This window comes from Bombus impatiens, unplaced genomic scaffold, assembly GCF_000188095.3.
Source record: "Bombus impatiens unplaced genomic scaffold, BIMP_2.2 scf_0517, whole genome shotgun sequence".
NCBI lineage: Eukaryota > Metazoa > Arthropoda > Insecta > Hymenoptera > Apidae > Bombus > Bombus impatiens.
Genome location: NT_176936.1, coordinates 661373 through 688528, shown reverse-complemented (window position 1 = coordinate 688528; position 27156 = coordinate 661373). Strand labels below are relative to the sequence as shown.

General features: G+C 38.3%; 1 protein-coding gene and 1 long non-coding RNA gene across 7 annotated transcripts in view; both read right to left on the bottom strand.

Moving 5' to 3' along the window:
- LOC100748533 (unconventional myosin-XV) overlaps nt 1-27156 on the bottom strand; it is a 63435-nt gene that overhangs the window by 7891 nt on the left and 28388 nt on the right. For all 6 annotated transcript variants that reach the window (XM_012388067.3, XM_012388068.3, XM_033321855.1 and 3 more), the window contains 6 exons: nt 25753-26225; nt 25369-25653; nt 25077-25288; nt 24792-24987; nt 23570-24566; nt 22936-23178 (listed from right to left, as the gene is read on the bottom strand). In XM_012388067.3, the coding sequence (XP_012243490.1) occupies nt 22936-23178; nt 23570-24566; nt 24792-24987; nt 25077-25288; nt 25369-25653; nt 25753-26225 (2406 nt within the window). The remainder of the gene's footprint in view (nt 1-22935; nt 23179-23569; nt 24567-24791; nt 24988-25076; nt 25289-25368; nt 25654-25752; nt 26226-27156) is intronic.
- LOC112213184 lies at nt 6935-11818 on the bottom strand. The gene is made up of 2 exons (XR_002947071.2): nt 10633-11818; nt 6935-10520 (listed from the first exon to the last, which is right to left on the bottom strand). It is a non-coding gene; the product is annotated as an uncharacterized LOC112213184 (long non-coding RNA).

The window sequence follows — 27156 nt, the reverse complement described above, 5'->3', positions numbered from 1 at the left end:
GGGGGGGGGGGGGGAATTGTCGATCTAGAGCAGAGGAAATCGTTACACTTTAAATAAAAAAAGAGAAGAAAGACGATAATTACAAACTGGATAGAGTTTCATAAATCACCAATAAAAATTATACAAATATCGTCGATTAAACTACTACTTTTCACTTCCCGTACAAAGGGACCTGTTCTTTATGTACCGTGTTGGTCAGAGGTCGGGATTTTGTGTTTCGTGAACGAGTGTCTTCCGTTTTTTTATCACAATCAAAAGATCAAGAAATTACGTTCGGGTGTGTAAACTTCCTGTGTAAAAACCTCGTGGGCGTCACGTCGCCCTGGTTTCGCGAGTGATTTACACGACGGTTTCTCGACCTTTTCTATTATTCATTTTCTCTTTCGGCTTGCATTTCCTGCATTTCACCGACATAGTCGCGGGTATCTCGGATCCATCGATCGATCTTGCGAACGAGAAAACGAGTTTCCTTGCACGCCAGTCAGAATCATTATAAGAATTCGAAGAATGCACTATGGTGTCTAGGAGTCTCGTAGAATATTTTTCTTTAGAATATTCCGTTTTCTCTTTAAAAGAAAAAGAAAAAAAGAAAAGTAGTAGAACGTATATATTGGAAGTTTTTTACTTTCGACTATGAGCAGAGTAATAATATGTATCTGTTTAATTAAATATGACTGATTATACATGACCGCTCCCAAACTTGTGGATCGTAACGTAAGTACATTCAATAAGCTTCTCTTCTAATTTATTTCTTTTTTATTCAATCGAATGGCAGTTAATCGAATGGATGAATGAAGCATACAAATTAATAATTTGCAAACGATTTACGACCGACTTCTCCCGCGTGTTACATCCGCATAACTGGTTTCTTAGACGATGTAGAAACTAGATTCTGTATAAAGTTATTTAATTACTAAATGCTCATGAATGATAGTTTAGTTGGATTCTGTAGAAGAAAATCGATAGCATCCGCTGTACGCGTTTTACACTTTTCCGACGCTGGTAATGTCGTGAAAGTCGAAGTGTATAGCTCCGTATGATTGCCATTATTATTTCCACAGCTGACATATATTTAGTAAATTGTGATTTCTTTCGTCTGAAACTGTAATTTTTCCACAGTGCCATTGCAGGAATGATATTGCAATAACGTAATTCTCAATTTGCCATAATTTTCAACATAATAAGTGGCTATTACCCGAAAAATAATAGAACATATAGTGCATTGTCAATTTTCATGCCTACTGTAATTCTTTCCACTGAGTGTAAATTGTTCTAGAAAAAGAGTTAATAGTAGTTCAATTTTCTATCAGACTTTTTAAAATGTTAAGTTCATAAAATATTTCTCGTATCTTAATCCCAATTAATTCCGTGTCAATAACAAGATGACTATTGTAACTATGTATTTTGTAATTTTTAGCAGCACTGATCGCATCTAATGATATTCTTTTGTTAGAGGAGGAGACTTTTCTATGTTCAATTTTCTGAACTGGTAGAAAGATATAAATTCCAAATATTTTTGGGTCTTCCTACACATTTTCCTAAGGAAGTCGTAACGTAGCACCCGATATATCGATAGCTGATACCCTGCTGGTAAAACCTGAATGTACCTGAGCGAGTGAGATAAGCAGATGTTGACCCTGACCCACATAATCGTTAATGTATCCAGGTACGATGGTAAACGTGAGCATTCATAGTTACTGTAATGGTATTAATAAGAATAACCATCCACTTGATTCTCTCCGGCCTGTTTATGAAATAAATTGCTTTACAACTCTATTAGAGATTCTCGTGTATAATTTTTCAAACCTATGTAGGTGAGCGTTTCATTTTCCATGCTGAAAAATTATTCTGCATTTCCTCTCGAGATTGATATCAATTTTTCTAGCTTTTCTCGTCTATCTACTAATTCAAATAAGACATCGACCAAATATCAGGCAATATTGAGATGTAAGCTTAGAACTTCTGCCACGGAATGAGATATGCACGATGTTTTAGGCGTCATAAAGCCTTGATTCGTTGTTCGTTAACCTTAATTGCTGAACGAAGGATACCTTCTAAGGTGGCACCATTAATTCTCTTTAAACTTTTTAATGATCACGCTCGTTACACTCGACGCAGTCTTCAATTACGGTAACTTTACCACCGGCAGCATTTTACTAATATCTTGGCACAGTATCGATGTAAACAGGGTCGATTATGCGAGTACGCCGCGAATGCAATCTCCTGCATTCCTTTTCGGTACTTTATATCGTCCGCCTAACGGTAAAAGCTTTTTCACCTCTGACAATTTCTCGCCTTTGGAAATTGCTTCGACATCCGAACCACTTCGCATCTCTCCGTTTCGGTAGTGAACAATTTTCATTGAAAATTGATTTTCATACATTATAGAATCATGAAACGAGCCGTTGTCATCAAGGATAACGCTGGTCCCGATTAATAGCAAAAGGAATTCTTTATTGCTCGTAAAACATACAAGTTAACGATCCTGTTCCTCTCGGTGCCTTTTCTCGGCGACCATAAATCATTTCGAAGGAAAACTGTATTTAATGACGGACGTCGATCGTTGGCGTACTAAATTACGTATTATCAAGCATCGAAGGGTGTTAGCAAAATCGTTTCTCGATCAGTCACCGAGGAAACAATAATTAAGCGCCGTAGTTAAAAGATAATATCGTTAGTTTAACGTTGGTAGTTGTTTTTCATGGATATCTGTTACCCGACTTTTTTCGCTATTTAAATTTTTTCTCTAATAATATTTTCTCTAATTAAAATATGTTACGCATACTTGATAAAAATCGTAGATCTCAGATAACGAATACTTGTGTACGCTTGGTTGATAGATATTACATAATTAAAATAGTTCTGATCTCTTCCTGTGTTATATAATTTGGTAGGAGTCGTTGTCCGGCTAATAATTGACTCGAAGTATGTTAACTAGTAAGAAAAGCGCCGCGAAACGCTCGTTGTACGCAACATAACAAAAGAGAGCATCATTAAACGAAATACCCAATTTGCAACTAATTAGTTGTGCAGTTCTTGCGCCGCAAAAAGTTGCTAGAATAGCAAGTGCAATTTTTAAGATATTCTATATAAAGAGGAATCGATTCTATATAAATGCCGTGCTCACCTCGTTTAAATGATTTATCATTTTTATCAGCGCATTTAGTCGTATTAAAATATGCGAAAATGATGAAAGAGTAAAAAGCATACGATCGTTGAAATGCGAGTATTGAATTTCACTGGGAATCGAGTAAGATTTACGGAGTATTTATTAATCGAGGACAAGAATCTTATCGGGATCATGACCTGGTAGCTCTTGACCTTCTCGTCGAGTTTCTTCAAGGTCTCTTGTATCGTGGTGAGGGTCTTGTCGCTCGACTTCTCCTCCACTTGCGTCTCGTTCTGCGTCCTCAGCTCTTCGAATCTCTTCAGGATCTCCCTGACACTCAGTTTGCTTCCATCCGCATTTTCTTCCGTGATCGTTTCCATTTTCGAAACCTTCCGTTCCCCGTTCACTCGACCGACGATCTGATCGCTATCGTAGAAATCTTGGATCAGTTCGTTCATCTGAATATCCTCTGCGTTTTGATTCTGTCTAGCCGGAGATTGAGCTCGATATTTCGTCTCAATGTTGTCGTTATTATTTCTCAATGGACCAGACGGACTCGAGTTTCTCGAATTTCTTAACAGGCAACCCTCTTCAAGCCTCAATTGTTCGATCGTTGGTTGAGGACGATCGGTATTGCTCGAGTTTGTCGAATTAACCGTTGCTGTTATGGGGTTTAGAAAAGGCTTCTGATCCAGCTTGGACACGTCGATCCGTGGTATATTCTCATACTCGAATTTTTGTTGATTCACACCTTTGGAATCTTTCTTAGTCGATTCTATGATTCTCGAAATCTGCTTAACATTATTCTTGTTCACGTCCAAATGACCAGAGTCTGGAGACGCCTTCTTATCTTCCTGCTTCTTCTTTCTTTTACATTCGTCTTTCGCGAAAAATTTAATGAACCTGTTTCTCTGCTCGCCCTTTGGCCCCTTTTCACGGTTGGAAGCCTTCTCTAAAAACGCCCCGGAGTCGTCCGTTTGTCCGTACTCGTCGCTGCTTAGATCCGACTCCGAGGACTTCACTAAGAGGCTGTCTGGAGAGTTGGTTTTTCGATCTTCGTCGGAGAAATTCTTGTGATCGAACTTCCCGACGAGATTGCTTATACTTTTTCTCCGAGGACCTAGCTTCGAGTCATGATCATCGTAGTGTTTCCTATAATCTTCGTCCACGCGGGAAAACGAGTATTCTGACGATTTCTTGTCGATCTTCGCGTCTCGTCGATAATCCACGTTCTTCCCATTTTCGTTCGTTTCCAGTTTACGCAGAAATTCGGATCTTCTCACGATTCTTTGAACGTTATTGAAGGGTTTAGGTTCGATTTTCTTGGTCTCGTTCTCAGAGATTTCTGAAGGATCGACGAACTGAGAGAGAATCTCTGGCCGATGTTTTGGCTTCTTCCTCAGGGTTGTTGGCAGCTCTGCCCAATTGCTGGACAGTCTTTTAGAGAAGATCCCTTCGGTATCGGAAACCTCTCTCTCCATTTTGGTCAGTTGATGATGGACACTTTGTTCGTTGACTTGGTTGAATACATCTGAATCTGTTTAGTCGACATATGAGTTAACCATCTTCTCTTTTCTTTTTAATAATCACGAATTTGTTCAGGAAGATGGTTCCATGAATGTTTAAGCGTTAAGCTGATTATTAAATACGTGGAATTGGTTCTTGAATGTACCGTGCACTGTCTATCGTTTAAAAATTGAGTTGTTCAAAATTTATAGTAAGCCTAGAGTATGTGTTATGTAAATTGAAGTACTTTGTAAGACGAAGCCTAAACTTGCATTCCACCGCTGTTTAAATTAATTATTCTTTATCATAAGGAAATTTATTATTCTTTTATCATAAGGAAATATACTACTTGTTGGAAATCATTTTGGCTAAAAGGATTTAGGATTCAAAGGTTGATGAATTTTCTTAAGTGACTTAATCTTTCTTTGGTCTTGATGTCACAGAAATAACTGCTGACATAAGCGTCTTTTCTCGTGCCGGTTACAGTGCAATAGAATATCAGACGACACCGCAATTCGAAACATCGTGTTACGAGCAAAGTCAATGAAGGAATACTTTCCAGCTCAGTTTCTGCATAGTACAGGCCATCGAGCACGACGAATGCATAGAAATTACATTTCGTAGAATATAATTGACCTTGATTCCCCGAACCAAAGATCTTTTACGCATGGCGACCGTGAACTTTCTTCGGCCACCACTTGAAAGACCTCTAATACTAATTAACAAGAGAAAAGGAAACCCTGTGAAACAAATACGATATCAAAAATGGAGAAATTCGAGAATAAGATATACATTAAACATCGCTAAGCTTCGGTGATAGCTTTCCTCGTGTGAAATTATTAATAACATCAAAAAAATCACGGCGTATAGCAATTAAATTTCGAATAGAAAGGGGGAAAAGATCACATTCGAGAAATCTACGTAAATACCCGTAAGATAGAACCGAATAAATTATCACGCGGAGTGCCTAAAAAAATTAACCAGACGGTAATAAAAATTTTACCACGATTTCGTCAGTGTTTGGTGTTCTTTATGCGTGTTCTTCCTTCGATAACGAAGCCGAATTTGCTTGAAAAAACCGCAGAATTGCCCTCGTTACGGCACGCAATGCCGAATGTGGATCACGGAAGAAGGACCTTCTTCAGGGCCTCGTGAGAAGATCGGCGAAGAAGCTTGTCGTGAGACCAAAGAACAATGTGCACTTTTCATTGTAATTATTTCGCGCTAACAAACTCTCCTTCGCTCCAACAACGAATGAGAAAGGCTTCTGCTTTCTTGGATACCTAACTTCTCCTACCTATTAAAAAGGGTTGTCTTCGCTTTTCATGAAAACTCGCTTTCCCCATTAGCGGTGGATAAAGTAAATAGAAATTTAGTAAATAATTCGTAAACATATTCATCTTCTAGAATACTGCATCTCTTTAAGTAGATATTACAAGAAGATTCTTAATTTTCTGTTAACTTAAATAATGTACGTTGGAAGCACAGTTGACTACATAAAAATTCAATTTCTATGCTACACGCTACTATGGCCTTGAAATCAGTCGGGATATTTTAAAGAATGTCCACCTGTCCTCTTTATCATCTAAGAATCTCTGTAATGTCGAACCGAGAGGGGAGAGGATGCAGAGATTTAGAACCCAGATTCAAATGGAAGGCTAGTCGGAACTCGATGGTCAAGGAAAAAGTAGGAAACGGAATCCAGTCATTCTTAGTCAGTATGTCACTATACTAATGGAATGAGCATCTTCTGACCTACAAAACGTTTATCGTTTTACTTTAATCCAATCGTGAACGTGCAGATGAAAGAGCATAAATGACGCGATCAAAGTTAATTCATCTTTGCGCTGTAACTTCGTCCTGTAAATCTCTAGAGGATTATTTAAAATTATAATTTTAGCCTTGAATGGTACTTGTCATGTACCTTTATCCGTTTTATCGTTCGTGTTTCAACGTTTCGCGATGGTTTTCGAATCATACATCGAAGACAAGGATATTTGTCTCCTGGAATAATTTATTTGCGTTTTATGGAACCTGTTTTCAAAGGGGTAATCATTTTTTAGAATTAAATTCGAGTATCTCTCGCGTAGCAACTATTTTCGTAGATGATCATCGATGAAAAATGTGCTTTCAAGGATATCGAATTAATGAAGTTTTTTTCTCTTTCGGCAACAGAAGAGAATATTTCTGGATAGTCGTTCCGCAAAAGGATACAGAACAATCGGCGAAGAAACAGCTAATTAGCATTGTGTTGTTCTGCTCTGTTGCATGGCTCTAATTAAATGACAAGCACTATGCTTTTACACAGACCATGTTTCAGCTAACAGGCGTTTGTACAAAAATTATCCTCTCGAAAAGTACTTTTTGATTAAGATATATGATTACTTTGATTAATCGAATATTAATAACAATGATACGATACTATAATACTAATAATACTGATATAATATTTCTTAGATTCTCAAAGATTTAGATCAAGATAATAATATCGTAAGTAAAATTAGTAAGAAATCTAGATTTTTGAATAAATATTTTATTAGAATTGCTGTGTAGTATAATTTTTTCGCAACAGAAATAATTTAATAATGTTCATTAATTTATGTTATTTTTTGGGACGATGTGGTGTTGAAACGAGTTTATGGTTAATCAATGACTATTATTCCCAGTTCGATTGAACATCGATATCTCGGATGGAGGCTAGTTTGGTATGCCGGTAGCGACTACGCAACTATCTACGGAACGCGTAAACTTGCGTATAGGAGGATCGTTAACGATCTCGTATGAGGTTGTTAGGCTTGCGTAAGGAAGATCACGATCACATGCCTATTTTTCTTTTCCCGTGGTCGCTTCTTCATCGAGAAACACCGATAGAAAATAGACAATACAGGCAGTCCTTTGTAATCTCGCATATAGACATCGTCTATACTTGGAGGCTAATTCCAAATGATTTTCGAAATGTCTGCTTGTAACAGAGTTGTTATTAATTCACAAAGATCGAACAGACTGGTTTCGTGGTTAAAAAACTTAGTTGTAATATGAATGAATTTCATTATCAATTTACGAGAACTGAAAAGATGGGTTTCTTCTTTTTTTTTAAACTTCGTTACAAGGTAAGTTGATATTCATCTGCAGGTAGAGTTTTATCTATTCTTCAGAATTATAAAAAATAATTGCGTATGTCTTTCGATAAATTTCCTCGATTTCTTCATCGGACTGGATCCACTTTCGCCGCTTAGCGGTGCAAAATAGAGGATCCCTGTGGAGCGATTAAAGCGAACTTTCGATTCCTTGACGAGTCAAGTATGACAGATCGCGAGCAACTTCAACGAAATATCTTCACTTTTTCATCTCTACATATGATCCTACAACTGTTCCCTTAATTTCCCCTTTTTTGCAGTCATTTCAGCAAAACAGTTTCTCGCAGCGAAATCTCAGTCCAATAAAAACAAGCCTACTTATTAATCTCAGATGAAAATTACACGCTACGAAAATACCGAATGATGGTTCGCAAAAACGGCTCCATTAACAGTGCCACAAAAATGTATTATGATGACCTACTTCGAAACATTTCGAATCATCGATCCGATGGATTTTCGAATCAATTTTGAATGAATCTCGACCTCGCCCAGTTGTGATTATCGCAACTATCGCGTCATCTCTTGTTTTGCCATCGTGGGATCTAGTCAGGTGAACGCGTGGAATGTTTGCGCGAGGTCGTAACGAATATTTTAAGAAAACACAGGGCCCGCCTCATCCCGCGAGCAAATAATTATCGAAGGTGTGCGATGTATTCTCGGGAACAAGCGGAGAATAATTTCTTAATGGGTAGGAAAGGTATGTTGCGGCTGCGAGTCGAGGTAAACAACGATTGCCAGTCGTAATTGAGCCTTGGCGACACGAATACCGAGATTTCGCCATGACACTGGGGCAAGCGAAACCGATTTATTGCGACACGATGGCGATCGAGATCGAGACTGTTATCTTCGCGGTGCTTGCGAGGCCGAAGCTTGGTCTGACGCGTGACATTGCTCGGAAACAGGGTGTAGCCTTCCTTACCCGCATCGCCATCGATAGTCGTTCGTATCGAATGTTGCAGAATTTCCTTATATTTTATTCTTTTTCTGTGTTTTCGTTTATTTTATTTACGATCAAGGAAGATTCGTCGATTATTTTCGTATTTGATTAATTAATTGTACATATTTGCAAGAATATTCTGTGTCAGTTTTATCAGAGAATTCTGAAAATTGAAGGAGTTATTAACGTCATTAATTCCAGCAATACCATTATAAACATTCATACGTTTCAATATTTTCTAAGCTATATTTATACAGTGATAATTTACATTCATTTGATGGAAATTTTTATTCCCATGGAAGATGTCTCCTTCTTACAAACTAAGGAACAGATGTTCTATACGGTGTTTTGGACCGTATTTTTTTATTCGAGTCATGCACTATTAATTATGAGACCACCTGCTGATTTCATGCTACCGTACAGTTATACTATTATACAACCGTGTATATGGAGCCTGATTTTGAGGATGATACACAGTATCGTGATAATTCTCTGTAATCGAATGATTACAGCAAAGAGCTGCATTAAACGTGGCTATCTTTAATGAGTTTCTCGATTTACGAGCGGAGTGCGACTGTATATAACGAACAATGTACTTGTCATTTGCTAAGCAGCGTGAAAATGGGACGAATTTAATATTTTGTGGTAAAATAATAACGAATTCCTTGAAACTGATTAACTTTACAAAAGCAGATAAAAAATATTTAAAAGATTCTCATTTCTACAAAAGCATAACTCTAATCGCTCGAAGAAGGCAAGATACTATTTTTCAGTGAACACTGACATAAAAGAAAGTAATTTTTTACAATTATGAAAGAGGTAGAGGTAATTTGAATATTCAGGAAGCGTCGATATTAATGTACTTTTTCTCTGAAACTTGAAAATTGTCACAACGATTTTAACGTATGCAAGAAAACAAACGGAAGAAGAAACGCGTGTTACGTAAAATACAAGAAGTTGGAATGATTAATGCAAACAAAACTACGCAAATGGAGAAAAAAGTTGCGATGTGCGTTTAAACGGACGTCGTCGGGACAAGAAATGGACTGTGTTGATTTGACAGACTCGATTGGCAAGCGTTTCCTTCTTTCTTTTACCGTCACACTTAACGCGGCACATTCGTAGAATTCTCCTGTTAGTTACGCAACACGTTTCTTCGATACTTTTTCTACTCGGTGTTTTTGTCGAACGAGTGTAATCAGAAATCCAATAGCAGGCGAACCAGCTATGGAACAGACTAACTTCTCCAAAGTTTAATACTCGTTGGTTCCTGATGTAATTAGTGTGAAAGCAATTACTTTGAAATCGTAAATGTCGGTATTACAGGTGCTTCCAACAAATGACAGAGGACAACTGTAAATATCCTCATTATGCCTCAAAGAAAAGACGGCAGTTGGTCTATGAAGACGAGCAAGTGCATCGTCTCGAGTTTGCACAGTAAACTAACCACAAAATATCACCCAATTACTTTCATTATCCTCGTTATCCATTAAGCGAGTAAACACCCACAATGATTTTTCCATCTTCGTACTCTCGTATTAATATCTTTTAATTATTCCACGAAATCTGTTAAACTCGGTAGATTAGTGAAACATGTACAAAATTTGTAGTTCGATATGTTCTTTAATTATTTCTCAACGTCGAGTAATTATATCGTCGATCATCGTATTCCTATGATTTCCTAAAATTCATCGAACTCTGATCTCTTCTGTAATGCTCGTTATTCACCAAGTAAAAAATTATTTAAAAAAATTCGTCGATCTTGTATTCCAACATAAACTTCATCAAGCTTCATTAATTTCATCATAACTTCCACAATTCTCATCGGCTCCTAAACAAATATGACGATCCTTGAAAAATAGTGCGACTTAAAATTTGTCAAAGTGCACGGTACGTTCAAGATAACAAAATAAATCGAAAGAAACGGCGGAAGAAGGGCTCACATGTCACTTTTACCGTTGATTCTCGAAGCTATCTAGGATCGAGTCACTGACACTCACCGGTCACACGGTATCAACGCGATAAGAGTATCCGCGTGCGCGATCGCAAAATTTCTCTCGCCTGAAGGGACGACTAGCGGAAGACGCACGTACGGCGTACACGGAAAGATTACCGTGTGCAGCGTTGCACCAGCGTGCACCGCGCAACGACAGTCGATGAACTGAAGAGCTGTGCGGCTTCCGATAGACAGCGCTGTTCCCTGCTGGCTGCGCTCTGACTAGCCGGCACGTTCGAAACACCGATATCTGGGTCGAGCCTTTCCACACACGGTGTGTACTTGCGTACGTTTTGCGCAGTAATGGGCATTCGACACACGGTTTCGTTTGTGTTTCCAAGTGAATCGCGTGGCGAAAAGATGGAGGGAAGGTGGTGACTTACGCGGGTCTGCTTTTTTCGAGGTGTGAGAGATTCGCGAAAATGACTCGCGTACATGCAAAGAGCGAGATAACAAGAATGCCAATGAACGCATATGGAATTCGGATATGGTCTTTGGGGAAAAGTTTCAATATATGTGGGTGCGATGGGAGAAACATAATATTGGCTCGGTCTTTGTATAACAGCTATCGCAACTGGATGCGGTGAATTTTGGAAAGGATCATAGCAGTGCGATGGAATGCATTTTCGATATATTTATAACACTTTCATCGGAAAGGAGAGCTGATCATTTGAATAGTATATATGAGAAATGTAGAATACGCGGTACCGCCATATCATTGTATACACATTACACGATAGGGGTGTTTGTAAATGATTTTTGTAGTCTTAGAACTAGAAATGTTGAGTTTAAAGATGAAGAATGTCGTAGACTTGTCGCACCCTATCGATGATGACAAAATCAAGGCGTTAATTGAAATATAAAAAATGTGTGCCCACGAGTATTTAATTTGGGTATCTAAAAGTTAGCGCAAATTTTGTATAGGACAACCCTATAGTGTTAAGGAAAGAGGACGTGTGTGTGAGAAAGACGGAAGAAGATGAAGAAGATTCCTTGGTGTATATGGAAAAAAAGGAAAAAATTGTACAAAATTCGTAAAACCAAAAAACACGAATGGAAGGAAGTTTATGGTTTGCGGTTTGGTCCACTTTATGTCGAAGATTCTGCATTCTTCGAGGATTCTTTGTTAGAAATCGTTCGATAAAAGATGGAACGTATTGAAATGTATTCGATCGACTCAGCGACCGTCGAAGTATCTCATTCCCACTACTGATTCCATGCATTGAGAACATCCTATCTCTCTCTCTCTCTCTCTCCTTTCCATCGTTCCCGTTTTTATTTTTCATTACGCACTGACCAGAATGCGCATAATAAAGTAAGGAATGTAGAGTAAAAATCTTTTTCCTTAATTCTCTCGAAAGAACGAACGGATAACCAATAAGTGGTTTAATGAATAGGAAGATCGAGGTGGGTCAGATCGATTGCGTTATTGCCCGTAATTTCGTAATGGAAATGTAATTGTTACCGTTAGGAACTGTTAGGAAATTCTTGGAGAGTCACGAACAAGTTAAGAGATTCCTACCAGGATACGTATGGATATTTGAAACGATGCTCAGCAACCTCTTTATGCACAAAACAGCAACGTTGTCTATATTTTTATAACTAACTTACACACGTGCAGTTTCTGAGATTTATATCATCAGTTTCTTTTCGTCATTATATTTTCAAGATACACTTCGACATTTTTCATTTAGCTATGATTATCGTAAATTGTTTACTGGCCACGAGACTCGCGACGCCTCTGTATCTTCCCTGAATTTAATTTTCCTAATTGGTATGACAGTATGGTGTTGGATATACAGTTTTCTTGTTACGAATGCATAGTGCGTGCACGCGAACTAGTAGGGTATTTAGCAGTCAGTGGAAGAACGAGAAACTTAAAGACCAATTAACATAGGTCAGTGATGTTTATGACATAATAACGAGACTTTCGTTCCTTCGCGTCACAATCCCGGAAAAATTTATCTTTGTCAGTTGCTTCGTATTCTGTATACTCGATGAGCTACGATTTCAATTATTCATCGATTCATGAAGTATAATCTCATTGACCATCAATAAGGAATATCCTATATCGATACACGTTATATTATTAAAAATGAGAATTAGAATATAAGAAGGTTCCACTTAGTTGATGCAGGAATGCCCATTTATTTCGTAACTGGCGAGTGAAATTTTCTAGTCGTCCTGTTTCATTAAACACCATCTGTTTTGCTTCGATTCGAAGCAAAGAGTTATGAAGACGTACTTTCATTAATATTCATTAAGTTTCCTTTATACTAGAATTACTAGAATCACCAATTCATAAGTGTCACCAATTCCAATTCGTAAAAATTTCATAAATTTACAATGGTATATTTTTGGAGATTTGAATAATCTTTGGTAAAAGTATTTAAAATTCATTTCATTTTTGTTTCTCTAGTACAGATTTTCTATTTTAGTCGTCGTTCGTGTTTATTAATTCGATATTTCTAATTTTTATTTGTTAAAGAAGAAACCAGCGATATCTGTTAATATTTTTGTTCCAAAATGCATTCGATGTGAGTACTTCGAAGCGTTGAATTACAGTTCATTGGTAATTTTCGTTCCATCGGATCAAGGAGATGCTTTTAATTTCTATCTTGAAAAGTCAGTTACTTGCAATGTAAAATCTTCGTTTGTGTATAAGACGAAGGGTCGCCATAAGTTTTCACCGGAGACAGCCGCTTAATGACTCTTGCTGTCGGTAATAAGCGAACGTTGAGAGAAGAGGAGAAATCGCAAAGAGGAAATAGGAAGTAAATTAAATCTGGTCCGAGGAAAATTAATTGTTTCGGTGTTTCTTTTTCTACCGGATCGATAAGCGATCAAAGATTGTTTGTACAATATTGTACGTAATTAATAATCGATCAAGACGTTAATTCTATTAAGTAAGATAATTCACGGTTACTTGTTTTTTCGTGCACAAAATAAAGTAATAAACGCGACAAACAATTTCATGTAGAAACCGTGAATAAAATAGAAATCAAAGACGGAAGGGAAAAGTCGGAAGTGATAGTTGGATACCAGGAATGATTGTAATTTCTTCGGTCGATAGATATACATACTCGGTAAAAAAAATTCCTGCTCGGGAAAGTAACTTGCATATCTTTTGATATTTAAATCTACTCTATCTATTGAAATTAATTATTTTTCTATACACTCGATTACAATAATAATAAACTCCTTCGTGTTCTTTCTTCGATATATAAGCGAAAGAATTCCGTCCATTGTAAACAGTCTTTTGTAAGAATACAAATTCGTCAAGAGTATGAAAAGACGAAGCCCATCGCTTTAAATTTTCGATCAGAAAAGAAGCTACACAAAAGATATACGTGATTCATGCGTGTCCGTGTAACAGCAGGCGCACCTGTCGTTAACGGAAACGACCGATTACACTTGGGACCCTGGAAGGGTCCCATAATACGTGAGTCCGGTCGAGAAACATCCTGCTCGTTAAACCGTAGCCCTATCTCCATTTCCAAAAGCCACGATATCCTCTTTTTCGTTCTCAGCATTGTGTTTTGTGAGTTTCGGGTATATATATATCACCTAAGAAATTTTCCTAGAAATTTTAGAATATTTTGGTAAGTATGAAGTCTGATTAGGTCTCCCGAAAATGTATCTCGAGCGTCGATTCTCATCCTTCGCCGGAAGGATCTTTATACGTTTCGAATCTGAAGACACGCGTTCCCACGTTTCTACATACGCGACCTTACAACCTCCATCTTTCTCTTTTTCTATGCTATGAAATCATTGATGATTTAGCAACCACGATGAGACAGGGGATTCGTTAACCATTGTACCCTCCTCTAGGGAGGACTATATAGCGAATTAGCGATAAAATGAATTGCAATTGGCGATTTACTTCATGTCTACAGGCTCTTCAAATAAGAAACACAATTAACAGATCATAGTTGCAGGTCAGCTAGTAAATTATATTTGTTTCATTGAAGCTATTTCTAAGGAATATCCAGAGAAATTATAGACCCTTTTATAAAAGGAGAATTATGAAATTATATACCTAAAAAGGAGTAGTTTCTCGTGGCTTCGTTCAACTTTGATGAAACAGCGATTTTAGTGGCTTCCATTTTAAGGAAACTCGATCCAATTTCCGTTCGACTCATCGTGAAACGTTCTCAACGCTTTCTCGCCTACCGTTCCCCCTGTTCACAATTTTCTAACGATTCGCATTTTTCTTGGACTTTTTTCCCCTGGTGATCTCGCCACGAGACGTTACAATGTGGCGAAAAGTGCGTGATCGAGGCGAAATCTCTTCTCTGAACGCGATCGACCGCTGTAAAAGGCACTCGTCATGACCGGAAAGACTAGTCGACTTAGAAAACTCTCCCCTGTTTCGCGATTCGGAGACACATTTTCCATTTCTAACGTTCGATCTATCGCAACTTCTGTTTCTTAAACGCTGCACGTCTACCTTTTACGAAAATGAAACGCAGCCATCGATCACTTGCGACACTTCTCTCGTCAAGCCTTAGGAAAAAGCCTGACACAGAATGGTAGAAATCTAAAGAAGACAAGTGAAACTGTTCATGAAGATTCGCCTTAAAAAATACAGAGATTCTTTAGCAATGCAACTGTTACGGCTTCTTCGATCTCATACGCGTAAAACACTACATGTTATTAGCTCTCTGAGAAGAGACGTTGCGAGATGCTTAGCTAATGTCTTTTCGTACTTCCGACAAACTTTCCTTTGCTGCATAGATATTCTCTAACATGGAGCCTAGGAAATTTCACCGAAATTATTTCTCGTTAATTTCTTCCTTCGTGCCGTTTCGTCACTTATAGCACGAATTATGGTTTCCATTCAACGAAGGCATTTGCCAGAAATGGTTAGTTTTAATTCTTCAGACTTGTCGAAGAGACAAACAGTTTATATAATTAGAATTCCTACTACTGAGAATATCTGTTGCTCTCTCTCTTCACTCAGTGTATCTAACATTCCTAATAATATTGTAAATTTCATAGTAATAAAATAATTTATATTCAAATGATAAGGCAAGAGATTAAAATGAAAATGTAATGAGCTCTCAAATTTGCTGTGTCTCAAATAGCTTGTACAGGACACGATACACTTTACTACCACTATTGTCGTTGTACCGTACGCTCGACCCTTTTGCACCCTTGCAAAGATGATTCACCGACGACACGTGATGGTTCAGGACACCTTGTAGATCTGGAAGGACGTCGCGAGAGAATTTAGGCCAGACCCCGAGTGTCAGTGGGAGATAAAGATCGTTGCCAGGGTCATTAGCAATTCAAACGGCTTCCGGTCTCCAAGCTGGTATCGTGTACGCGAGAAAGAAGGTGTTGCCTCCGGTAAACACGAGTTGCTTGAACTCTGAATCGCTTGAAAGAAGCCTAAGTAGTTGCGCGCCTGAACGTTACGTGGTTTTAACTCCTTCCAGCTGGGGAATATATCCAACGTAGCTGAGCTGCCACGCATGCAACGATGTGCATCCGATCCGCAAAACTGCCTCGAATAAACGAAAAGAGGAAATTCAAGTTTTCTATGATTCGACACGTTTCTTCGAAATTTCACGTGGCGGCTTAATTGTCGACGTGCACGTCGCGGCGATCCAACGATTCCTTCGATACGCTGCTCTGAGCATTCGCCAGGATAGATAGCCTGGGATCGAAATGTTCGTTTCGACATGGTTCTAACTTGGATTCTATCTTCGTTGTTTGCTAATCAGGAGAGATTCGTACAGAGTACCGCTCTCTGTTCTTGTCTAGTTAGCGGTGCTTACAGTTATGTTTTGGTGATTCTAGTAATTATATCAACTTCCCACTTTTCGTATCAAAGGGAACAATTTATCAACGATTTTCTATTATAGTGGTCAAAAGAAGCTCGGAGCTAAACTATTTTCTAAATCAAGGATTTACTCTTTTAATTCCTTGACATCGAATAATATCTTTGATATCCTTGTGACGTAACTATGGCATGAGAAATACTGGACGTGCCAGAAACGTGTCATGTATTGTCAACGTTTCATTTAATCGAAAGTAGAAACGGGCTCGTCATGATACGATTACTAATACAGATAGAAGAGAGAAAGAGAGAGAAACGACTCAGTTAACAGCTGATTATTACAATTCCAGTCTATCAGATGACAACTACACGTAAATCAGCGCAAGAATGCAGTTAGATTCGTTTATTGAAAGAAATTTATTGCGATAAGAGGCGGCTTGCTCCGTTACGGAAGGCGAATCGCTTGACTCCAACCGGTTCGATGGTACCTTTCCTCGTTGTGTAATTACACAAGCATGTCTGTACAACAGTTGATTTTTTATTGAATGGTGAAACCTATAAACGGAGAGATCGAATTTCTCGTAACGTATGCGCCGCGCACTCGCTCACCAATGCACCTGTGCACAGGAATGACACAGTGTTTACAATTGGTCGAGGAACTTCTTATTGCGTGGTCGCGCGAATCGAGAGAAAGAGAGAAGGAACGATAGACTCCGGGGCAAGACGAATTGACATTTCCTACGCGCCGACAGGGTCTCCTTTTTTCTTTGCCCTCGCTCGTAACGTGGAATGTAAAGATGTGATTGGTATATAATGCGACTTTGAATTGCGTCGTAAATCGTGCAACATGGCATAGCATTCGTAAGTGCTACTCAATTCTCGGAGACTCGCTGAATCCTCAGCTTGGAGTCTTCGAAAATACGCCACTTTGTTGCCTCAGTTACAATTCCTCGAGTTTATTTCACGGAACAGAGTTTTCAAATTGTGACACAAGTGGAACGATGGACATGGGGTCGCAGTGAAAGTTTTCCAGTAAACGTGGGCTCATCGAAGGCGGAAAAAACATTGGGAAGGTGCAAAACCGGTAACAAATTGTTGTTTGCCTCTTTTGTCACGAGCGAAGTGACGACATCGTGCACGAACCGCGACGTTGCGTACTTTCTTACAATGGTCTAGCTCTAGCTGGCCGGAAGAAGTCGCCGTCTTCGAAGCCTTTATACCGATGCTTTTTTAAAACACGCATGTTCCGACAATCCTTCACAATAATGGTCAATTATATTCCCATTCTCATCGCCCAACGTGTGACTAGCGAGTTTAATGAATTTAATTATACTCGTCGATCTGTTCTCCTAGCGACAAATGTTAACGACGATTACTGACAAATGTAGAATTGTGTCTTCCGAATTTCGCAGCCAACTTTGTACGATACCTTTACCTTTTCTTCGTGTTATCTTCTTTATGAAGAAAATACAATCAGAGTAAGTAGGAAGTATGGTCTACGCCCACTAAATGACTTCAGTATTCAGTAAATCTGATTAATGGACAAATGTAAGTTGTATCTCGACTCAAATTATACAGCTGTAAATCTTTTCTCTGAATTGCAAATTCTCTTTAGGAATACTTAATGTATCCTGAACCATTCATCACTGGAAGAAAGTTTTCGTTCTGTCTTTGAATACGAATAATTCGAACGAGATGTTTTATAAACATTCTCGCGCTGCACCTGTTAAACATCAAGGGCAAGTATGTAATTGATGATCGATCTATCATTCGTAATTGAGTGCGATCAATTTTCAACAGTAGCTCTAGAAATCGTGATATATCGTTAGTACTGTAATCTGTTTCTTTTGGAGCTTTCTATCGCGAATTAAATACGTTACATTCCTTAGTAATGTAATATTTCTTTTAACTCCATTATCTGCAGTAATGACTTCCCTTTCGTTGCGACAGTAATTCATCGACGCCTCGATAAATCTTCGATTAATTTTCGAATTATGCGAGGAATTTATATCGCTGTTGAATTTCAACGAAACTTCCACGATTTTTCGTACCATTAAAAAAGTGGATCAAATACTGTATTCTGCTTAAAATTCATTTAATCCAAACGGCTAACACGAGCCGTGAAGCTATGTACGGCCAATAAATTCCTGTCTTATTCAGGGAGACATTTATGAGGTTGAAATTTATTACAAGTGTATTCCAGATCTCGGGTACTAAAACAGTGCTAAAAAGGTAACAGCCTGTAAAATTGTGCGTCATAGAAACGCGAAATAAATAAATATTATCTGGTATCGTGTGCTTCTTGTGCAACGTTCGTCAAAGGTAAAAGAGAAACGAACAAAGAAGGCGAAGAAAATATGTCACGATGAATTCCATGTGACGTGCATAAGCTTCTTTCACGGTTGAACAGAAACGGAATTGAATCGCACCTTTTTTCTTGAAAGTCTCTTTTCTTTGCTCTTGAAATGGCTACACACAAGCGGTCGAACCGCAAGCGATCGCCCAAGACCAATTAACGACGATCGACTTGGAAATTCTAACGGCATGATACTATGTAATGTAACGAGGCAACCTCGGGCAACGCCTAGTGTAAATTACGTTTCCAGTGAGTGGTCATATATGCTGGCCAATGCCTCCTTCTTCTTTTCTTCCTCGCCGCAGAAGAGAAGATATCGATGGCCTATCATCAGCGTAGACAGTTCTCGATCGTCCCTGATAAAGTGCCGATGGATAACGACCTCGTTTTTGTAGATATACCTCACAGTCTTTGGAAAAATATAATTTCGTTAAGAATGTTTACAAAAAGGTTTGCTTTCGTTGTAAAATCAGTAAGATTTTTTTTAATTGGTATATTTTCATAAAATTTACGGCTCAAAAATTTTGTACAAAAAATAATTGCCTGATCAGTGGTCAAAGAAGGTTTCACCTTCGTTATGGAGTCGTTGAGTCTGTTTCTTAATCATATGTTTTCTTGAATCTTTGCGAGAAGAAAACAATTTCTCTCTATGGAAATGAAGAAAAAATAAAAAAGTGATCTGCATCGAGGAAAAAGGGGAAGTGTAAATCGAAAATAAAGAAATTAAAACGTGCCCCGGAGGCGCTCGATGCCTCATTCTCTTTTGCTCGAGCGACAGCTGTAAGAATATCGCTGCGCCACTGATCGCAGAGGTAAAATGATAGGACTGATCGATTGACTGGATCGACGTTCGCGGTGAGCGTAATAAAATTTAATACTTGGGTACGTGGTCTGTGTCTTCCAATGGATTCGTCTCTATCCGAATCGCTTTGCTACCTTTTTTATGGAGTAAATTATAAATTACAAAAAGGGGGACAAATTGTCAAAGAGTAAAACTATTTTCGTATAAAAATTAGCTAATTTTTGCCACTATATGGAGCCATTCTTTAGCATGAGATAATATGAGCAGTGGATGAGGAATAGATGGCGATACAAGAAGATTTCGGTGTAACGGTTATTCGAAGCATCAGACAACGGTTTTTAAAATATCCGACGATACATGACAGTTGACAAGATTACAAGCTATTGTTGCGCCCTGTTTCACAACTGCCAGAGTTCTTATCGCGAGCCGTTTCTTTATAACTTTGATAATTTCTATTTAGGAATACTGTTGAGTATTTCATAACAGGAATGATTTGAATATGACGTACAAAACTCGAGAGGTATACAAATGTTTTGTGTTCTAATTATATTGGTAAAGAATAAGTATTGGTAAAGAGATTGGTATAAGTAAGTTCGCTGAATCGGGAAATTGATTGGATTCGAGGTATTTCGGCAGAAAGCTGCTGCTTAGAACACCGAAACCAGTTGAATTAATACACGGTTTATTTCATGGCGAATAATGGCTACTTTTATATGGACTCTTTCATTTTATCTCATAAGTCTCGTAAATGTAAAATTTATTCTTCTGTTCGAACCATTCAGGTTTACCATTTAATTGGTTTTAGGTTTACCATTAATTTGCGATTTAAAATTGTATGAAACACACGCGAGTCATACAAATTTTCTATTTCCTTTTTGATCGGCTTCAGGGTTCGTCACTTACTTTCAGTATTAATATTTAAATGATCCTTAATAATGCCAATTAAAGATGCGAAATCATGATTGCGTGATCTAATTTCATGGTTCGATACGATTTAACTTTTTTGTGGTGGTAGAAAATCGTGGTTGAAACATGAATCGAGATGAAGTATTCGTTTGATGCAACGTTACCTGAACCAATTATTAATCTAATCATGCCATCGAAACATTCCTTTCTCCTCGGACCAAATATTTCAGGTAACTGTTGCTTATACATTCCTAATGAGTAATTAGAGTTATTACAAGATTGATTAACCTATTAACCCAATCTAGAAACAGTTCAGTGATTATCAGAGAAGCGCAATACGCGTTTCATCAAGGGATCGCGCGGATTCAAATGTTAGAAAAGAAGGATGCAAAGAAAGAAGAGAAGCAAAGAAAAAGAGGAAACAATTAGAGATAAATAAGACAGACTTCTAACTATCAAAAGCCTCACTAAATTTTAATCAAAGTATAGAACTTTCTCTTATACCTAATGCATATGTACTTCCCAGCTCCTCGATTATTCATATACTCTTTTGATTAACAGCGTTGAGACACAAAGAAATCTAAAAGAATAAATAATATCAGGTTTTTCAAATATCTAGGTTTGCAATTCTAAGATTTCAAAACGAAATTGCATACACCTAATCGCAGCTTGATCGTCGGCAATCCAACCGAAGTAAACGATCGCAGAACCGTCGCGCAAATTATCTCACAAATGAACGTAAAACCAGTAAACGCATCAGTGGACGTAAATGACAGAACGACAAGAAAATGAGAAAATCGTAGGAACATCCAGTTCGTTTCAGGAATGATTGATCAACCCTATACACGTCTTTGCTAGCCGGAATATTAGGCTGAAGGTTAAAACTCATCCTAACGGAGCTATCAGGTATATTATGTCAAGCTCGGGGCTATGATTCCGTTTTTCTACGCTGTAGCGACACGCGTAGACATTTCCCCCGGGACGTCGTTATCCAGGATCGTCTTTTCTCGAGGAAATCGTGGGTTTGCTTTCCGCTACCCACGCATTATCGCGCATGGAATGCGATGTCTGTCGTTGGTGTTGGACGCACGGCCCCAGGCTTGCCTTTCCTCGTCGTTATCCCTCGTGGACCGCTTATTACAGCCGCGTACCGATTTCCACACGTGCGATCGCGTTACTTCACCTAGGCAGCGTGTCTGCGATTAATTGCGCAAGTTCCGAACACAGCCGCCGACCTTCGAGGATCTCGGCAGTTTCGTTCTGCTACCATGCACGGGATAACGAATGCAAAACCTCCTTCAGATTAGTCAAATTACTTCGCTTCAAATTTGTTTTCATACTAATCGAGTTACTTGGTCTGAAGAAAAGTATCATGTTGTACATGTAGCAAACATGTGTTAGATTACTCGTCGTCAAGTAGCTTGATGAATGAGGATAAGCATAGAAACCTCGAAGGATTTTTGTTCAAGAATTGATAAAGTTGTCTTTATTTCGAATCGGTTAATTTGAATAATTTCAACGAACCTTAAAGCAATTAGCTCTCCGCGATTGTTGTGTGTGTGTGTTGTGAAGATCGTTAATTTATCTGTTGAATGGCTGTTGTAATGAATACGATTGAATAATTAAAGCTGTACAGTGACAAGTAACAGCGTGGAAGTGTTTTGTGTTTGAACCAGAGGTAAAACGAGAAGATTGGAAGACAGACTTCAATTAAGTTCATTAGATGGATGAAGACGACTTAATGGAGATTTTTAAATATTCCTGAATCTTGTAGTAGTTGAGTTAGGGAACGAATTAGAAGTTTAAAATATATTTGCCATTAATTACGAGATTCGTATACTGTAGAATTAATCGTTACTTGATCTATTCAAATAAAATTAACCTACATCCATAGAATTCCATAGAATATTGCTGGAACATATATCTATATGTGTTTGAGCATTTATTATAACATATTGAACGCAATGCTTTTGTAGAGTAAAGTAAAAGAACTGAACGAATGGTAATTAGTTCCGTACGAGTTGCTTTTTACTCGTATAGTGCAAAATTACTCGTAAATATGTACAGATCTACACTATATGAGTATTTTAAAACGCAGATTGATGCAGGTAACGGTTACAAAACATACTTTCTGTCTGTATACTTTCTGAAAGAAAGATGTAATTAAATGATAAAATGGAAGTCGATCAACCGTGATTTGCCACACAAATTTTTAATTTCCTCTTATCTTTTTTTTTTATGTACAGAATGTGCTACTTTATAGAAAGATCGATTGTAGTAAAAACAATGATTACGTTGTTAATCTCGTTACGTTATATGAATTTAATTATATATAAATAATTAATTATATAATAAACGAAATAGAAAGATAGAAATGTTAGATTAAAAAGATTTTACTCACCATTCTGATGTATGTGCTAATCATCTCTGTCAGCTGTGGTGCTCGATTTGTATGTAAAGGTAGCCTGACTCCAGATGCAATTTGCATTATACATACTCCAACCCTGGGAGAACTCACTGACACAATATCCTCTAGAGGTAATGTCTCCAAAATGATCAAATCACCATTCGGGGTACGTTTTATGAGTCGAAGACCATGATGAGACACTGCCACGTGTTGGGTTTCCGGATGTTGAGGGCCAATCTGCATAGAATATCATTAAACTAAATTACTAGCTAATTAAACGGATTAAAATAAATTTCAGTTAACATAGTAGACAAAAATGATACAAATGACAAGAAAACATTCTAATATCTTTCAACGATCATACTATTTCACTCTATAGCACCTCAGACTTCAGCAAACAACGAAACCTTTGTGCTCCAACAATCGGCCGAACGATTCTAATTCAACCGATACATTTTCTTCTCGTGACTTTCCATTCGGGAATGCCACGTGTGATTAGCCATGTATAAACATCATGCACGATAATTATTATGTGCAACTAGCCGAAGCTAAAAAGTGCGAAACGAATGCACCAGACTTTCTGTTCATTCCGGTTCGTAGTAAATCGTGAGAGAAATAGTTTACTCACCGATACTGGGAATATCCTGGCAAAGTACAGTGGCCATTGTTTGGCCATATCAACGACGTTCTTCTTTATGGTAATCTTGTGCTGAGTGCTCTGCAGGTTGTCCAAGTTGATACCATAATTATCCAACATCTTGAGCATATTCTGTCTATCCTCCTTTGTAATTCGAATACTAGATGTAGCAAGAACGTCGTAAGCTACTTGACAAAATACTAGATGAAGTGCCAGAGGGCTGTTTAAGGTTTCGTTAGGGGCGAACACCTCTTTCTTTACCCTCAACGTCCATGTGACTCTGTTATACGTAAAATGAGCCGTGGACGTTTGAGGATAGAGCTTCGTGTTGACGACTTCTTGAACCTTCTCTATCTCTGGCTTCTCTGCCGGTGGCATTACTGGTCTGAGGAATTCGGGCCATTCCTCGATTTCGATCCTTTCCATTTTATCAGTACGATGAGTCGAGGCGACGCTGGATCTTCTGTCCACGTCACGATCCAATTTTTTGAAACTTTGTCGAACAGCAGCGAAAGATTCCCGCGTATTTGGCATCAGGCCAAAGTCTCGCGACGATGGCATGCCAAAGCTGTCTCTCGACTTTGGAGAAACGTCTCTGGTCATTCCAAAGGGGTCTCGCTTAGAACTCGTGTTTTCGAATATGTCTCTGGCGTATTTGGGATCGAAAATGTCGGAATTCAAGTCGCGACGAGAGTCGAAGTCGGAACTTCTGTCTCTGGCAGAACTGGCTAGGTCAGTGCTATCCTTTCCATAAAAGTCTTTGGACTTCTGATCTTGGGACCTGGACTTGTCAAAGTCGTTTCTGTATTCGTGAGTTTCTCTCAGATGCTGTTGGGATGCGAATATGTCTCTGCTTTGGCTAAACATGTCGCGTTGAGTCTTGGAAAAATGTTCGAAAGCCTCCGAGTCGGGGGATGTTCTGAAGGAATCGCGAGCTTTTGGTTCCACTGGCGCTGGAGGCGATCTGGGCTGTGGTACTCCGGATTGACTGATTCAGGAGAATATTTGAATAAAATTAATTCTGTATATTTTAAAAATTATAAATATTTGAAATTGGATTTAAGAAAATCGTAAAATCTTAACTTGGTGCTGCAAAGGATGTTAAATTTTTGTATACTGAAAAGACCAGTCGATAAAGGCAGAAATGTTGAGTTTCAAGTGTGAGGCAATATGTTAATAAATACCGCATAGTAAAAAAAAAAGAAAAGAATACCTATTGCTATACATGCTTCCACCTCGGGGACTAGGGGGTTGCGGAGGTGTCACCGGAAGCGGAGGTGGGACAGGTCTCTCCATTCTTTCTATTTGCGTCCTGACAACTTGCGCTTGAGTCATCATGTCGGTCGTACCTTTCGAAGTGACGCTTTGCGTGTCATCAGCTGTCGATGCATAATCGTCCCAACGTCCTCCTTTAGCATGTCAAAGAATATTCTTGGTAATATTACCAAATCATGCTTATTCATTTTCTAATCATTAGAAGAATTTTTCAAAAAAATACCTAATTGTTGTTCAAGCAGAAGCTTTCTATTGTCCTCCAAGCGTTTCACTTTACCATCTTCGCGTGGAAGAGCTGGTTTCTCGGTGGTTTTCGTAGATCTCACGCTATGATTAGCTGTCACCTTTTCCAATCTTTGTCTCATCTCCGAACTGAGCTTCAATTTTCCAATACTTCCTGGCGATGGCCTTTGTGCACCTACTTCTAACGCGGATCTGAAGAAATATCGATTGAACGTCAAGGCTGATTATTAAGTATAATAGAAAATTATATAATCAAGAAAAAGCCATCGTACTTTGACTTTTTCTTTTTCTTTTCCCCTTCCTCTTTGTATCCATTCTCGTGTTTCGTGACTGGAGGTGGTGCGTGATTCATCACAGTCTTCTCATTGTTCTCGACGATATTTTCAATTTCAAATTCTTCCCATTCTACGCCACCCTCTGTGCTTGGCTCACCGTCACCTTGATTGTATTCTTGATACTGTGGTGTAATTTTGCGCTGCTGTTGCTGTTGGCGCATTTTGAACTCTATGAAGCTGTCTTGACTTTGATTCTCGTTCGAGTCACTCGGTGGAGGCCATCTAAGATGAACATACAAACGAATAATCAGCAAAACGAACGAGAAGAAAACAAAAATCGAATATTATCTTCGATTATATAAAATTATTTAAATTATTCACCTCCATTTGCCAATTCGGACTGTCTTAGCTCTTCCGTAAGGATCGAGAAAAGGCCTCGATTCGGAAGGATCATGGGACTCCAAAGGTGGTGGCATAGGTGGCGGGGGTGGCACACCTTTGTTATTACTTGAGCTCGACAAATTACTGTCGACGCTGCTCTTACGATTTTTTAATTCACTCAACACGTTCGTGAAATTACTTTGTACATTGTTCTTGTTGGAATTAGGTCTCTTAGGATCCGTGACACCGGGTGACTTTTTATCACCAATTTTTCTGTCGACGCTAACTTTTCTCACCGCGTATTCCACACTGGTCTTCCTGACGATTTCTGAATTCTTTCGTGGTGGACTTTGAGATCGATGAATTTGAGCTTTCACCGTCATCTCTTGTCGCTGATTGTTCGTCGACGATTGTGGCGTTCCTTGTTTCTCTGTCGACCAAAGTTCGCCATCTTCTGGTTCTCTAAACGATACCTAGCAATTTCAAATGCCATTCTGTAATTCTTCTTTCTTCCATTACTCGAGTAGATCTATGTTACAATTTTTTTAGACAGTTCCCAATTAAGTTAACGATCATTTATAAAGTATTATACAACGTAATTATAAACATGCTCGAAATGATCTTATTTGTGGTGCTTATGTACAGTGCTGTGAAAAATTGTAGACTCGTACGAATCTCGTGCATTTCCAGTCCAATATTTCTTTGCTGATAATATCTTTCACGTAAGAGAAAGGTGAATGCAACTCGAGAATTGCAAAGGAAAGTGACTCATCATCGGATGGATTTTATCTCCTTTTTAGACCAACGTAATACGACCTTCTAATATGAGTAGCAAGTAATTATAGACTAGTTGCTTTTATTAAACTACGTTGGTCATTAACCACTTGAAGAATAATCAAATATAATAACTATCCTTCGTAATGCGTTATTATTGTACTCGAGCAACGAGAGTTTCTTGAACCCACGTCCTCTCACACCACTGTACCACTCGACTTAATCAAATTTTTCCCACAACCAATTAATTTCTTTTAACATATGTTACAACATTTAGAGATACATTGATCTATCAACAAATCGTTCAACACTATGACGACCAGCTAGTTTAGAGCGTAACTTTCACCAGTGACCGGCTATTTCCACCAAGAATGAACGAAATATGATTTTTTTATTATCTCGAATATGTTGAGAATAGGAAGCTGAAAGTAACAAATAAATAAATAAATCTGTTAACGTCGATTACTTAACTAAAAATGAACGTTTCACGCGTAAAAAGATCGATTTAGTCTAACACGCGGTATAATTCTGAGAAATTGGAATAGTAAACAATGAAAGCGAAAAAAAAGATAAAAAATTATTCTTTTAGTTCGAAACAATTTTAATATTGGAATGACGCAAATATGACGC